At 43.4% G+C, this 17745-nt stretch overlaps 1 protein-coding gene across 2 annotated transcripts in view; it reads right to left on the reverse strand.

Annotated features, from left to right (window-relative positions):
• The window catches only part of SSH2 (slingshot protein phosphatase 2), a 167779-nt gene that overhangs the window by 96735 nt on the left and 53299 nt on the right, over positions 1 to 17745 (reverse strand). For both annotated transcript variants that reach the window (XM_069945025.1, XM_069945024.1), the window contains exon 3: positions 12 to 55. In XM_069945025.1, coding sequence (XP_069801126.1) covers positions 12 to 55 — 44 coding nt within the window. The remainder of the gene's footprint in view (positions 1 to 11; positions 56 to 17745) is intronic.

The raw sequence follows: 17745 nt of genomic DNA on the forward strand, positions 1-17745 counted from the left end.
CAGGAGCTTACCTTCTAGGCTGCGACCGACACTCTTCTTCCCCACTGTCCGCCTCCTGCGGGAAGAGAAAAGAGGACGTATTAATATGTGTACCCGTCATATATAATGCAGCCATTGCCCCCTATGGGAAGATGGCATAGAAATAATCATCACTAGGCAGCCAGGATACAGCTACCACTACTATAGCCGATTTCTTCTCACCATACATGCCAGTACAGTCTGCCTATACTATATGTGCGGTGAGACAGTTCCTGACATGGACAGAGGTGGCAGCAGAGAGCACTGTGTCAGACTAGAAAGAAAACACCACTTACTGTAGGAAATACAGCAGTTGATAAGTAATGGATGATTGGATATATTTTTTTTCAACAAATCTGTATTAGTTTTTGACACCAGTTAAAGGGGTATTCCACTCAAACATAACTTTTGATATGTTACTGCCCATGGTGAGACTAACAATTCCTTCCACGCTTGATATTATCTATTCAGTCTCCTTCTTCCAGTTCTGAGCTGCTGCTTTTTGCTGAAAACACAAAAAAACAACAACAAACAAGTCACTGGCAGGCTGTATCTGCAACATTGTAGAGGAATAATCTGAAGTCAAGATGCTGATGAACTCACTGTGATTAATCCTCCCAGCATTACAAAGAGGCTACAATGGTGCAGATAAAGCCAGCCAGGGACTTGTTTACATTAGCCGTCTCAAAAAGAAGGGGGGAGGAGGGGGAGACAGAGACACAGATTTTTGTGTCTTCAGCAGAAAGGAGCAGCTCAGAAGTGGGGGAAGGAGACTGAATAGTATGGAAGGAATTATTAGTCTCATTATGGGCAGCAACATTTGAGCAGAATATGCCTTCAAAACATTATTTTTCTCTGAAATATCACTTTAAGGAAGCGACCAAAGGTTGCATCAGATTGAGGCGGCGACTGCCCCCTGCATGTGGTTTCATCCTTATGTGGCAAGCCTAGCATGGTGCACGCTCAGGGTTTGCACATTGCTGACTATTGTAGATGTCGCTTTGAGCCGCAGACATTGTGTAACTCATATACATATACACAGTCCATGCTTTCTTGTGGTCATAGTGGGGAAGCATGTAATGTACTAATACGCCGCTCTAATAGACAGAACATATTCCATGATTTGGTTGTGGTCAGCATTAAAGGGGTAGTTCACCAAAAACAATTAGCTTTAAATCATCTGGTGCCAGAAAGTTTTATAGATTTGTAATTGACTTCTATTAAAAAAAATCTTGTATTCTAGTACTTATCAGCTGCTGTATGTTCTGCAGGAAGTGATATTCTTTCCAGTCTGGAGAGCAGTAGAGGTTTTCTATAGGGATTTGCTGCTGCTCTGGACAGTTCCTGACATGGACAGAGGTGGCAGCAGAGAGCACCGTGTCATACTGGAGAGAATCCGCCACTTCCTGCAGGACATACAGCAGCTGATAAGTACTGGAAGACTTGAGATTTTTAAATAGAAGTGAATTACAAATCTCTGACACTTGCTGGAACCAGTTGATTCGAAGAACTATCCCTTTAAATAACATCAGAATAAAACCTGCTAAAATAAGCTGACTACATGGGCAGGTGTATACCTAGCCCCACCACAATGCCTTCTGCTATATACAGGAGGCGACCAGCTCTATTAATAGTAAATCCTCCCCGCACAGAACATATGATTATGCACGCGGCATACCTGTACTCCACAGGGTGACATGCGATGGGTGTAGGTTACGTACTGTGCGGACTGTAATAGCCCTCAGATCTGTACAAATTATTTGGCAATCCCATGTAATTTTCTTATTACTCCCCATAAACACGTCCAGCAACGGACTGCTCACCGGCTCCCAGGCACAATGAATACTGGGAATATCCATGGAGCCAACACATCTACCTGGAATCATTGGGGTATATTCACACAGGGCGGGTACGCTGTGGATTAGCATGTAGGAAATCCTAGTGTATTACAGGAGTAGTCATCTGGAGGGGATTTGCAGAACTCCGCATCCACGCATGCCCATGCATGCTATATATATATATATATATATATATATATATATATATATATATATATATATATATATATATATATATATATATATATATATATAAATATATATATATATATGCAGCATAATACCCTCAGTATATAGCATACATCTATACCACACCCATTAGCTCTGACTGCAAATCACCAGGTTTCAGAAAATTATATAGATTTGTAAGTTACTTCCATTAAAAACCGCAAGTCTTTCAGTACTTATCAGCTGCTGTATGTCCTGCAGGAAGTGGTATATTCTCTCTAGTCTTACACGGTGCTCTCTGCTGCCACCTCTGTCCATGTCAGGAACTGTCCAAAGCAGGAGAGGTTTTCTATGGGTATTTGCTGGTGCTCTGGGCAGTTCCTGACATGGACAGAGGTGGCAGCAAGCAGAGAGCGCTGTATCAGACTGGAAAGAATACACCACTTCCTGCAGGACATACAGTAGCTAATAAGTACTGGAAAACTGGAGAATTATAAAGTAGAAGAAAAGTACAAATCTATATAAAACTACAAACTAGTTTATTTAAACGAAAAAGAAAAAAAGATTTTCACCGGAGTACCCCTTTAATAATTTTTTAGGAGGGGGGGTACAACGATAATCTCCACAAAAATCCATGACAAATTGGAAATATTCTTAACTTTGTAAAGTGTGAATACCCCTTTATCTTCAATCCACAGGATCAGTGTGTGTGGGAGGGGGGCTCAGACCAATCCTGACATTGCAGTAAAGTTGTAGCCTGCTTCAGTTCATCTTCCATGAAACATGGCACTTGTCGGAAAACCCCTTAAGAAATGAATTGAGCATTGATCACTGATGCCCACCCAACTCTACATTCAGCATTACTTCTCTTAATCGGATCTCAGGATAGCAGGGGTCCCAGGCACTGGACCCCCACTGATCTGCAACTTATCTCCTATCCACACTTGGGGAAGTGGGAATATCCCTTTAAGCCATCCTAAAGGGGGTTGACTGGGGAGCAGAACAGATCTTACTTGTTCTGCTTCCCGGCACCCCACCTGTCCCACCCTTAGCATGGCTGACATGGCCGGTGTATCGCAGGTTCTGCTTAAGGAAAATCTGCAGCGTTTCATGTGTATAAGGAGCTTCACTCCCCGGGAGCAGGTCTGCTTCTTCTATGGGTTTTCCTGTCAAGCTCTTTACTGCCCCCTGCTGGGTAATAGGATTTGTATAAACTATCAAAGGACTGTACAGCAGGCTGCTTCTTACACTACAGGCCTGACACAGCGAGCGGATACTCTCAGAGTTCTGCTTTACTGTTACACATAACCATTCCAGAAATCTATTATGGTCACAATAAACATAGATATCATGACTCTCCTGGCATGTTATTATAGCCTATGTAGCCTATGTAGGAATGGGTGTATTCTTCCCAGTCTGACACAGTGCTCTCTGCAGCTACCTCTGCCCATGTCAGGAACTGCCCAGAGCAGGAGAGGTTTACTATGGGGATTTGCTGCTGCTCTGGACAGTTCCTGACATGGACAGAGGTGGCAGCAGAGAGCACTGTCTCAGTCTAGAAAGAATACACCACTTCCTGCAGGGCATACAGCAGCTAATAAGTACTGAAAGGCTGGAGACTTTTTAAACAGAAGTAAATGACAGATCTGTATAACTTTCTGAAACCAGTTGATTTCAAAGTAAAAGGAATTTTGCCGGAGTACTCCTTTAATGTTTGTTTGTTTTTAATGGGTGCAAAAACACAGAGAATCGTAAATTCTTCTGCAAAATGAAGATTGTGTCAAAGGAACTGCAACATTTTAGTTTCTCCCACTAGAAAGTATGAAAATCTATCCCATTCCCTATAGCGGCATAAGGGAAAGAACACGCGGAACAGAAAGCTGTGATTTGTTGCCTTATTACAGGAGGAAAGCGTGGTGACTCTGTCGGGAGAGATACTGGATGTGAATAAGACCATTACCATGACGCACGTTATCATTTGTGAGAATCATGGCGGCCATGGATTTAATTACCATCAACAAATGGGAAATCAATGAAGAGAGAAGCGGCTGTGTATGTGTAACTAACAGAGAGGAGACGTCACACATCCCAGGGCTTTATATCATTACTGCATTATAGAGCCGGGATGGGGAACCTCCAGATGTTGCAGCTAAAGCTTCGGCTGCCCAGGCATGATGGGAATTGTAGTTTTGCAACAGCTGGAGGTCCGAAGGTTCCCCAGCCCTGGTATAGAGCAGTGACCACTAATACTAAGGACTTCACCATTGAGAGGGAGCGATTTTTTGACGATAAACGAGTTAAAATGGCGCAATATGGCGAAAAACCTGAAATCATTCACCCAATTACACGGAACGATGATCGTCACTTATGATCGTTATTGCGTTCGTCCTGTTGCCGCCACTGCGAACGACGTCTTATTACATGCAAAAGATCAACGATAAAAATAGGTCCAAATTCTCTTAAATGACCAACGATTTCTCGATGGTCGTTTAATCGTTGTCTGCTGCTACACTAAACGATTATCGTTCAAAGCCAAAGGATTTAACGATTTTTCAAACGATAATCATTCCGTGTAATACCACCCTAAACATAATCCCATTTCTATTTACTGTGCCTTTAAATGCAGTCATTGTTCCGGTTATCAGTCCTTTTTGGAAACACAATGACTCATTCACCTCAATGGACGCTCTATTTACTACTACTTTTTCTCATCAAAAATTTGCATTGAAATAAAAAAAAAAAAAAGAAAAAAAAAAAAAAAAAAAAAAAAAGGAAAAGAAATAAGATGTGACACCTATAAATTTCCTAAGAAATCCCAGTCTTTATATTTTATATGCTGATATAGTAGTCAAAACACTGCCCTCTGCTGGCCAAGACTGTTATCCACATCTACTGCTCTCTCACAATAAATGTGGCAGTACCTTACACACACACACGACAAGTCATACAGATGGGTCAGGGTTTGGTTGTTTGGACCCCCAACCAATTGTTAGACAGAGGCGGAAGCAGCGTGTGCTGAGCACTTCCCAGCTCCCTGCAGGAGATGGCCTCCATAGACTAAGGGTGGTATTACACGAAGCGATTTTTTTCAATTAACGATTAACGATAAACGATCTCCAACGATCGCAATAGCGGTTGCCTAATAATTGTTCGTTTTACTACACGGAAAGATTATCGGTTATATTGGAGCAACAAAATTCAAGAACACTCCCCTTTCGATTTGCGAATGAACAGGGAACGGCTAACGACCTCTTATTCAAACGAACGATGTGCGAACGATGTGTAAAAGACAAACGATAAAAATAGATCCAAAACCTATTAAACGACCAATCGTTCGTCGTTTAATCGTTGTCTACTATTACACATAAAGATAATCGTTCAAATACGACCGATTGAACGATTATTCGAACGATAATCGCTTCGTGTAATACCACCCTTATAATGGAGCTTGCTTTATGCAATGAGATAGATAGGGGGTGCAAGCCAGGGGGTGCAAGCCAGGAATCAAAGCTAGTAGTTAGATGCACAAGCACCTCTCCCTCCCTGCTCGGTGCCCTCCAAATGTATTGATTATACACATTTATGGAATACTTTGGGGAGCAAGGACACTTGCTCCCCAAAGTATTTCATAAATGTATTCAATCAATAATGTACATTACTTTTTACATAGACATCCATAGAAATAATATAGTACCATAGCCATAATATATATATATCTATCTATCGCCCCCTGCTGGACACTCCATGGGAATTACAACTGACTTCACGGTTTGAGAAAATTTGAAGACTCCATGTTCTACTAAATTAAGGGAAATAGCCCTATATGTGCATCTCCCATAATTAATGTACATTAGGAATTTGTCTAACTTTCCATAAGTAATAACATATAAAAAAAAATGTGTTTTGGCTGGAGTTGCCCTTTAACCCAGCAGTGAATTCTTGAATTAGGAGCATACTTGAATAATTGGAATATGCTTGTAATCCAAATCATTCATAAATCAGAGTAAATTTTCTCATAAGAAATCATTGAAACACAGACGATTTGTTCCACAATCCAAAAATAAAGTAGGTAAGGTGTTCTGTATCAATAAAGAAGACTGTATCAGGAAGAAAGGGGTTAATCAGTGAACTCTCTCCTCACACATACAACTCTACAGATGGCTACAAACCTGCTGGTGCTGGTACTAGTGCCGTCCGCCTCCAGCAGCTATCAGTGAAGGGGTTAATTCAGAGGTCAGAGGGAGGCATTGATGATGCGGCCGAGCACCAAGGGAAAAGGCGTCTGATCACCGGCAGAGTTGATCAGGTAGCAAAATAAGAGGGCTTTCTACTCAGTCCAGTATCAGGCTGATCGGTAGGTGACCTCAGGGATTCGTGCTGCCATAGGATGGAGAACAGGACGGCAGGGAGACGTCTCATCTCTGTATAACACTCAGGATGTCTGCCCGCTCTTACAGGCCATGTTACATGTAGCCGGGAGCCAATGTGCAATAAGTAAAGAGAACGATTAGTGTCGGCCGGATTAGGCAGGTGCTGGTTTACGGAGATATCTGGCTAAGCATATTAAGGCTGCGCTCATCCCAGGAAAATCCCACACGTATTGTTTAAGGTGTATAATCCTCGGGATCCGTTCAGACTTACTGCTCTTTTCTAACCAAGGAAAATGTTTATCAATCACAAAAAAACCATAGAGGCCTCATGAGGTTTGCGGTGGAAACAGAGGAGAACAGGTACGAGGAGGATGATAGTGCAGGGAACGCCGCTTACCAATAGAACTGGGAGTTACCCCTAAGCAAACAAGAGCGAGTGCTAACATAGGAAATACTAGAAAATGTACCCGGCGCTGCCCGGGTATAAAGTGTCAGTGTGTTAATTAGATTTGTTCTAAGGTGCCCAGGAGGCCAAGCTAAAGGTATTGTTTCATCTGAGTTAATCAGTGGAATTAGTGTATACCTGTAGTGCATAGTTGGAGGGGTTCTGTATACCCACAATGTATAGTTTTTAGGGGTCTCGCATATCTGTAGTGCATAGTTGGGGAAGCTGTATACCTATAGTGTATAGTTGAGGGAGGTCCTGTATACCTGCAGTGTACAGTGGGTGAAGGTCCTGTATACCTGTACTGTATAGTTTGGTGGTCCTGTATACCTGTAGTATATAGTTGGTGCTGTATACCTGTAATGTATAGTTGGTGGAGGTCTTGTATACCTGTAGTTTATAGTTTGAGGGTCCTGGATACCTGTAGTGTACAATTGGTGGAGGTCTTGTATACCTGTAGTAAATAGTTTGAGGGTCCTGTATAACTATAGTATAGAGTTGGTGGTAGGGCTGGGCGATTAATCGAATTAATTTGATTAATTCGCCCAGAAGGTTATAATCGATATGATTTTTTGTGAAAATCGTAAATTCGATTTTCACAAAAAATCATTGCGGCCAGGGAAGGGCAGAGAAGCGCGGAGAGTCAGTCGGGCGGGCGGACGGGAGGTGCAGGTGCCGGGCGGGAGATGGAGGGCGGGCAGCACTGCGTGAAGGTGCCGGCAGGGCATGAGGTGCAGGTTACGGCCGGCGGGAAGTGAGGGGGCGGCGCTGCGTGGAGGTGCCGGGCGGGCGGGAAGTGGGGCGAGGTGCAGGTCGGTCGGCAGTCCCCCAGAGCCGCGACCGACCTTCCCCAGCTGTACACATAGCGTTCCGTTCCCCTACCGGCCACACATGCAGGTCCCGGTCTCTGCAGGAGGCTGCAGGGACTGTAGTGGTGATAGCGTCGCTGCCATTACTGGAGCTGTACAGCAGGATCTTCACCCCTGATCCCGCTGTACAGCTCCAGTAATGGCAGCGACGCTATCACCACTACAGTCCCTGCAGCCTCCTGCAGAGACCGGGACCTGCATGTGTGGCCGGGGTGAGGGGAGGAGGGCTATGTGTACTCCTTTCCCAATCATTCCCAGCTGCCCCAGCCCTCCTCCATCTCCCCCAGTCACCCCCAGTCGCCCTCCATCACCCCCAGTCGCCCTCCATCACCCCCACTCCTCCTTCAGTCACCCCCAGTCGCCCTCCATCACCCCCACTCCTCCTTCAGTCACCCCCAGTCCCCCTCCATCACCCCCAGTCGCCCTCCATCACCCCCACTCCTCCTTCAGTCACCCCCAGTCGCCCTCCATCACCCCCACTCCTCCTTCAGTCGCCCCCAGTCGCCCTCCATCACCCCCACTCCTCCTTCAGTCACCCCCAGTCGCCCTCCATCACCCCCACTCCTCCTTCAGTCGCCCTCCGTCACCCCCAGTCGCCCTCCGTCACCCCCACTCCTCCTTCAGTCGCCCTCCGTCACCCCCAGTCGCCCTCCGTCACCCCCACTCCTCCTTCAGTCGCCCTCCGTCACCCCCAGTCGCCCTCCGTCACCCCCAGTCGCCCTCCGTCACCCCCTAGCTGCCCATCTATACCTGTACTACAGCCCTCATCTGTACCTGTACTACCACACCCCTCATCTATACCTGTACTACCACACCCCTCATCTATACCTGTACTACCACACCCCCCATCTATACCTGTACTACAGCCCTCATCTGTACCTGTACTACTACTACACCCCTTATCCATAACTGTACTGCTACTACACACCTCATCTATACCTGTACTACTACTACTACTACACACCTCATCTATACCTGTACTACTACCACACCCCTCATCTATACCTGTACTACTACTACACCCCTTATCTATACCTGTACTACTACTACACCCCTTATCTATACCTGTACTACTACTACACCCCTCATCTATACCTGTACTACTACACCCATCATCTTTACCTGTACTACTACACCCCTCATCTTTACCTGTACTACTACTACTACACCCCTTATCCACTATACCTCCACTACTAAACACACAAAGAAGATCTCCTATACTAACTAAAACTATTCTGTTTATTTAGCAAAAAGGAAAAAAAAAAAAATCGAGATTTAAATCGAGAATCGTCCAAAATTTAAAAAAAAAAAACAAAAAAAAAAAACGAGATTTTATTTTTTGGCCATATCGCCCAGCTCTAGTTGGTGGAGGTCCTGTATACCTGTAGTGTATAGTTTGGGGTCCTATATACCTGTAGTATATAGCTGGTGGAGTTCCTGTATACCTGTAGTATATTTGGGGTCCTCTATACTTGTAGTATAGAGTTGGTAAAGGTGCAGTATACCTGTATTATAGAGTTGGTGTAGGTCCTGTATACCTGTAGTGTATGGTTTTGAGGTCCTGTATACCTGTAGTGTATAGTTTGGGGTCCTATATACCTGTAGTATATAGTTGGTGGAGTTCCTGTATACCTGTAGTGTAAAGTTTGGGGTCCTGTTTACCTGTAGTATATAGTTTTGTGGAGGTCCCGTGCTTTTGTAGTGTATAGTTTTGGGGTCCTGTATAGCTGTAGTGTCCTGTATACCTGCAGGGTTGTATTTACCCGTATGGCAGTGTTATTCAGTCACAGTGTTATCCAGTCACGGTATGGCGGTATTGGTCAGGTCTGGTGTAGCGGTGTTACCCAGTCACAGTTTGGTATACCTGTTGTGCCCTGTATATACATGTACTGTATGGATGGAGTAGGGGGTCCTGTATATACATGTACTGTATAGATGGAGTAGGGGGTCCTGTATATACATGTACTGTATAGATGGAGTAGGGGGTCCTGTATATACATGTACTGTATAGATGAAGTAGGGGGTCCTGTATATACATGTACTGTATAGATGGAGTAGGGGGTCCTGTATATACATGTACTGTATAGATGGAGTAGGGGGTCCTGTATATACATGTACTGTATAGATGGAGTAGGGGGTCCTGTATATACATGTACTGTATAGATGGAGTAGGGGGTCCTGTATATACATGTACTGTATAGATGGAGTAGGGGGTCCTGTATATACATGTACTGTATAGATTGAGTAGGGGGTCCTGTATATACATGTACTGTATAGATGGAGTAGGGGGTCCTGTATATACATGTACTGTATAGATGGAGTAGGGGGTCCTGTATATACATGTACTGTATAGATGGAGTAGGGGGTCCTGTATATACATGTACTGTATAGATGGAGTAGGGGGTCCTGTATATACATGTACTGTATAGATGGAGTAGGGGGTCCTGTATATACATGTACTGTATAGATGGAGTAGGGGGTCCTGTATATACATGTACTGTATAGATGGAGTAGGGGGTCCTGTATATACATGTACTGTATAGATGGAGTAGGGGGTCCTGTATATACATGTACTGTATAGATGGAGTAGGGGGTCCTGTATATACATGTACTGTATAGATGGAGTAGGGGGTCCTGTATATACATGTACTGTATAGATGGAGTAGGGGGTCCTGTATATACATGTACTGTATAGATGGAGTAGGGGGTCCTGTATATACATGTACTGTATAGATGGAGTAGGGGGTCCTGTATATACATGTACTGTATGGATGGAGTAGGGGGTCCTGTATATACATGTACTGTATGAATGGAGTAGGGGGTCCTGTATATACATGTACTGTATAGATGGAGTAGGGGGTCCTGTATATACATGTACTGTATAGATGGAGTAGGGGGCCCTGTATATACATGTACTGTATAGATGGAGTAGGGGGCCCTGTATATACATGTACTGTATAGATGGAGTAGGGGGTCCTGTATATACATGTACTGTATAGATGGAGTAGGGGGTCCTGTATATACATGTACTATATAGATGGAGTAGAGGGTCCTGTATATACATGTACTGTATAGATGGAGTAGGGGGTCCTGTATATACATGTACTGTATAGATGGAGTAGGGGGTCCTGTATATACATGTACTGTATAGATGGAGTAGGGGGTCCTGTATATACATGTACTGTATAGATGGAGTAGGGGGTCCTGTATATACATGTACTATATAGATGGAGTAGAGGGTCCTGTATATACATGTACTGTATAGATGGAGTAGGGGGTCCTGTATACATGTACTGTATAGATGGAGTAGGGGATCTACCAGTTATTACTGTGGATGTTGTGAGGCAGCTTCCCTAGCAACCATTGCTCCCTGTGAAAATGAAAGCAGTAATCCTATTGGTTGCTAAGGCTCCAACTGCCGTGTCTGCTGCAGCTAATTATATCACCTGTGTTTGCAGTGAGGAGATTTTCCCATTCATCTCTATGGGGCGCCTCTCTTTCCCCTCCCCCTCCCCTCCTGTACATCTGGCGGGGACGGGACCTTCGCAATAACCTTCCCGGGCACCCAATGTATCTGTGTGCCAAATTTGGGGTCAAACGGTTCAGGCGTTTGGAAGTCTATAGAGGACAGACAGACAGACTTTGATTTTTATGATATAGATGTGCAAGCTAATTGAGATGTCCACCACTAGGGGGCAGGATTAGATCAGTCATCTATACAATACAAAGGCTCTGTGCAAGGTTATTTCGGCAACTCCTTGTCTGTGCGTTGGTTTACACCAGGGATGGGGAACCTTTGGCCCTCCAGCTGTTGCAAAACTACAATTCCCATCATGCCTGGGCAGCCAAAGGTTCCCCATCCCTGGTTTACGCAGTATCTTAAACATATTTCCTATCTATCTGTCCACCTATCCACAAACACACACATATGGATTGGATATGGGAACCTGGGGAACGTTCTCCTTCCATGCAGGTGATGTTACTTAGGTTAAATCTTCAAGGGGTGAGCAGCAGTAAGTGGCAATGGAGGGAAAGACTGATACTGTTTGACTGATGATGTTTTCATAAAATACAACCAATGACAATTTAAAGGGGAACTCCGGCAAAAATCTTTCTTTCAAATCAACTGGTTTCAGAAAGTTGCTTAGATTTGTAAAATGTCCTGGGATATATATATGTTAGTCCTGTATAATGGGAGTCTGAAATCCCCTCCTAATCCTCAATGACAGATCACTGAACGTCTGGTTCTCATCATCATTTCTGAGACTAATAAATCTAATAACACCTTGCCCTGGAGTGTGGCTTTCCATATAGTGCACTGGTTTCCTACCACAAACCAGCAGCCATGTGTGCCCCCTTCTGACCCGGAAACCACACTGTACACTCAGGCATAAGAATATAGTTAAAGGGGTACCCCATGTAAAAATATTTTTCTTTCTAATTAACTGGTTTCAGAAAGTTATATTTGTAATTTACTTCTATTTAAAAATCTCTAGTCTTCCAGTAGTTATCAGCTGCTGTATGTCCTGCAGAAAAAGGTGTATTCTTTCCAGTCTGACACAGTGCTCTCTGCTGCCACCTCTGTCCAATGCAGGAGAGGTTTCCTATCGGGATTTGCTACTGCTCTGGACAGTTCCAGACATGGACAGAGGTGGCAGCAGAGAGCACTGTGTCAGACTGGAAAGAATATACCACGTCCTGCAGGACATACAGCAGCTAATAAGTACCGGAAAACATTTTGTTTTAGATTTTGTAATAGAAGTAATAACATTCTGAAACCAGTTGATTTGAAAGAAAAATATTGTTGCGGAGTACCCCTTGAAACAATGCCCTGTTCACCCGTATACAGTGTCATCCTCTTTTCCTGCAACAATAGCTATCTGACAGCCCATCCCTGATTCTCGTGATCATTGCCTTCCATTGTTAGATACTGCTTTACGAGATTTTCTCAATATTACCTAGAGCCTTTATTCTAGAAGAATATTGCCTTGCTGTGATAGGAGTGAGATCAGTGACTGCTGAGGGATTCCTGTATCCTCCCACCATCTCCGGAAGGATACAGACAGGACCAATCCCCCTCCCCGACACAGCTGCTCCTATGATCTATTACCGCAAGGTCAGAAGGGAAGACACAAAGGGCAGATTTTACGTCCTCTGAGATGTGACCAATGATAGGTTATAGGCAATAAACTCCGCTCAGCCACAAAAATAAAAAAAAAAAAACGTGTGTGTGTGCAGTGATTGGATTCGGCGTTCCTCTAAGGACACGAGAAATCCTCCGTCATATTACTAAGGGCAATGGAGAGGTTTGATATGCAGACCACAGCTTTACCGGAGTTCAATCCAGGCGTGTGATCAGCTCCTAACACATGGCCGTATATTATATCCTGCACCACAACCGCTCATTATCCTCACCTGCTGAACCATGGGATACAGCAGAGCTCAACCTCATATACAACACAGTATACAGACTAGTAGGATCCCCATCAGTCCGACACATCTGATTGATTACAGTAACGGAACATACCTGCTGATAAAAGTAGATACCAGAGAAAGTAATGGACTTACATATTACAATGTGATTGGGACGGGAGCGGGTTAAAATTAGAGATAGATAGATAAGATAGATAAGATATCCAATCGAAAGTACTGCAGCACACCGTAGTCAAAGTGAGAAAGTAAGGGGATTTATTCAATCCATACAGCAGGTAATGCGACGTTTCAGTCTCTACACTGAGACTTTTCTCAGGCAAGTGAACACATTTCGTTACACACGTGTTTAAATAGTGAATACTTCAATATATCAATAAAATACAATTAGTGCAAAATTTAATGTATATAGTGTGAACAAAGACATAGTGTAGTCAAACAATCATGGTAAGGTTGAACATGTCAATTTCTTTCAAAGTACGAGTTCAACAAAGTGTTACATAATACAAAGCATAGTGTACAGTGTATATATGTGTTAATTATAAGGTAATGTACATACAGAGCAGCTGGGGAACTCGCCACGCGTCATCAGTGTGAGAGAGAAACAACTGTTAAACATCCATGAGAGTGAGAAACCATATTGGGAAGGTGGAACGCACGCCAGTATGTACCGCATTGCTCAGTGGAACGCATTCACGCATGCGCCTTGATCACAGTCGTGGAACGCATATAGTGTCTCATGTGACCAGTGGAGCGCAATGCACACCCTACAGGGAGCGGACCAATGTTGAGCGAGCAGCTCTGGACAGATGGGCAGGGTTATGCTAATGGCCATAGAATCTCGGGCTCAATTGAAGAATGAGGTATAAGAGCGTGAGATGTAATTAGCAGTGTAAAATAGTGAGCAACCATTCACACCTAGAACACAATCACTAAAGCACGCCAATTAACACAGGATGCAAGGGACAGCACCAAAAACTGGTGCCGATCCATTGACTTCGGTATCCAAGAACATCCTCAGCAGAAGTAGATTCCGGACTCCGATTCCCGTGGGGGCTATGGGGTGATGTGTCTAGAACCTCATTCATACTACACCGCAAGACAGGCCATGTTAAGGTGGCTTTCATGTATAAACATGTTAAGACTCAGATAAAGGTAAAGTATCTCACAGCCAAGAATGTACATAGTGAATAACTGATGATCAATCTTGGTGAATCCCCATGTTGTTGCTCCGGAGGATATGCTTGATTTAAAACTGAAAAAAATGAAAAACATTTATTAATATATAATTTAGAAAATGTGTTCAATAACTCCTACAGGGGAGGCAAAGACATACCATTGGACACAGAAGGGTTCACTCAATTTTACACACGGCAATATCTCGGTAATATTTTATAATCCACGTTGAGACCATTAGGTCTGAGTCTTAAGCTGGAATATCCACGATAGTTCCCTCTTCTTCAACATGGAGAGGCGATCCCCACCATGTGGCAAAGGTGGGATGTGGTCAACTATCATGGCCCTAAGGTCACTCTCTTTGTGTTTAAGCGCAGCAAAATGTTTTGATACTGGTAAATCCATTTTTTGTTTACGTACTGTATAGCGATGCTGAGTAAAACGGGTTTTGAAGTCATATGTAGTTTCGCCTACATAAAGGAGATTACAGGGGCAAGAGAGCACATAAATTGTAATTCTGACTGGGTAATTTAAGAAAAAATTGATCTTAAATGTTTGTCCGGTCTTTGGATGTGTAAAATGTTGTCCTCTTTGTATATGCCTGCAATTGATACAGCTGCCACATGGGTAGCTACCTAGTTGTCGTGGTCCCAAAAATGTCAATCTGTTAGTGGGAACAGTTTTCACCACTCTTCACTAGTCTATCTCTCAAATTCCTCGCCCTTTTGTATGACATGAGGGGTCTATTCTGTAATTCTTCTACATCCGGGTAGCTGTTTTGCAAGATGGGCCAGTGTCTATTGAGAATTCTAGCAATTCTATCACTCTGTGAATTATATGTGGACACAAATGGAATTCTCTGACTCATCGTCCTATCTGATCTAGGCGTGAGGAGATCGTCTCTATTCAAGGTAGACACAGTTCTAATGTGTTCATTGATCAATGCGTGTGGATATCCTCGTTCTGTAAAATTACTGGCTAACTTGTTGATAGCCCTATCTCGTGGCTGGTCATCATCCACAATCCTCTTTGCACGTATAAGTTGGCTTATGGGAAGACTACGTACCATGTTAGTAGGATGATTGGATGTAAAATGTAAAAGTGTATTTTTGTCTGTCTCTTTTGTGAAAAGGTCCGTCTTCAATGTCTGTCCGTCTGTATAAACTAATGTATAAACTAAAGGAAACTCGTTCCCTTGAATGTGTAATTGTGAATTGAATGTCAGGATTTATGTTGTTCAGGTATTCCCAAAAAGCAAGCAGTTCACTCTCCGTGCCTTCCCAGACGAGGAAAACGTCGTCTATGTATCTCCACCAGCCGCGCAACTTGCTGGCATGGTGGGACACATAGACAAAGTCCTCCTCGATCTGTTCGACAAATAAATTAGCATAGGCTGGTGCCATGTTGCTGCCCATGGCTGTACCACGTAATTGCAGAAAAAAACTTTTTGTCGAAAGTAAAAAAAATTAGTCGTGAGGACAAGTGTGAGCAGTTCCAGGATAAAGGATTGGCATGAAGCAGACATGTTGGTCTTTCTAAGTGTCCTAGCTATGGCAGCTATGCCTTTGTTGTGGGTGATGGACGTATATAGAGACGCTATGTCCAATGATGCAATAATGGTAGACTCGTTCACTCTCATGTCCTTGATTTTTGTCAGGAAATCTGTGGTGTCTCTAATGTACGATCTGATGTTGTGAACATGTGGCTGTAGTATAGTGTCCAAAAAGATAGCTACCTGGACACTATACTACAGCCACATGTTCACAACATCAGATCGTACATTAGAGACACCACAGATTTCCTGACAAAAATCAAGGACATGAGAGTGAACGAGTCTACCATTATTGCATCATTGGACATAGCGTCTCTATATACGTCCATCACCCACAACAAAGGCATAGCTGCCATAGCTAGGACACTTAGAAAGACCAACATGTCTGCTTCATGCCAATCCTTTATCCTGGAACTGCTCACACTTGTCCTCACGACTAATTTTTTTTACTTTCGACAAAAAGTTTTTTTCTGCAATTACGTGGTACAGCCATGGGCAGCAACATGGCACCAGCCTATGCTAATTTATTTGTCGAACAGATCGAGGAGGACTTTGTCTATGTGTCCCACCATGCCAGCAAGTTGCGCGGCTGGTGGAGATACATAGACGACGTTTTCCTCGTCTGGGAAGGCACGGAGAGTGAACTGCTTGCTTTTTGGGAATACCTGAACAACATAAATCCTGACATTCAATTCACAATTACACATTCAAGGGAACGAGTTTCCTTTAGTTTATACATTAGTTTATACAGACGGACAGGCATTGAAGACGGACCTTTTCACAAAAGAGACAGACAAAAATACACTTTTACATTTTACATCCAATCATCCTACTAACATGGTACGTAGTCTTCCCATAAGCCAACTTATACGTGCAAAGAGGATTGTGGATGATGACCAGGCACGAGATAGGGCTATCAACAAGTTAGCCAGTAATTTTACAGAACGAGGATATCCACACGCATTGATCAATGAACACATTAGAACTGTGTCTACCTTGAATAGAGACGATCTCCTCACGCCTAGATCAGATAGGACGATGAGTCAGAGAATTCCATTTGTGTCCACATATAATTCACAGAGTGATAGAATTGCTAGAATTCTCAATAGACACTGGCCCATCTTGCAAAACAGCTACCCGGATGTAGAAGAATTACAGAATAGACCCCTCATGTCATACAAAAGGGCGAGGAATTTGAGAGATAGACTAGTGAAGAGTGGTGAAAACTGTTCCCACTAACAGATTGACATTTTTGGGACCACGACAACTAGGTAGCTACCCATGTGGCAGCTGTATCAATTGCAGGCATATACAAAGAGGACAACATTTTACACATCCAAAGACCGGACAAACATTTAAGATCAATTTTTTCTTAAATTACCCAGTCAGAATTACAATTTATGTGCTCTTGCCCCTGTAATCTCCTTTATGTAGGCGAAACTACATATGACTTCAAAACCCGTTTTACTCAGCATCGCTATACAGTACGTAAACAAAAAATGGATTTACCAGTATCAAAACATTTTGCTGAGCTTAAACACAAAGAGAGTGACCTTAGGGCCATGATAGTTGACCACATCCCACCTTTGCCACATGGTGGGGATCGCCTCTCCATGTTGAAGAAGAGGGAACTATCGTGGATATTCCAGTTTAAGACTCAGACCTAATGGTCTCAACGTGGATTATAAAATATTACCGAGATATTGCCGTGTGTAAAATTGAGTGAACCCTTCTGTGTCCAATGGTATGTCTTTGCCTCCCCTGTAGGAGTTATTGAACACATTTTCTAAATTATATATTAATAAATGTTTTTCATTTTTTTCAGTTTTAAATCAAGCATATCCTCCGGAGCAACAACATGGGGATTCACCAAGATTGA

The sequence above is a fragment of the Dendropsophus ebraccatus genome, chromosome 11 (genome assembly GCF_027789765.1).
Source record: "Dendropsophus ebraccatus isolate aDenEbr1 chromosome 11, aDenEbr1.pat, whole genome shotgun sequence".
Lineage (NCBI taxonomy): Eukaryota > Metazoa > Chordata > Amphibia > Anura > Hylidae > Dendropsophus > Dendropsophus ebraccatus.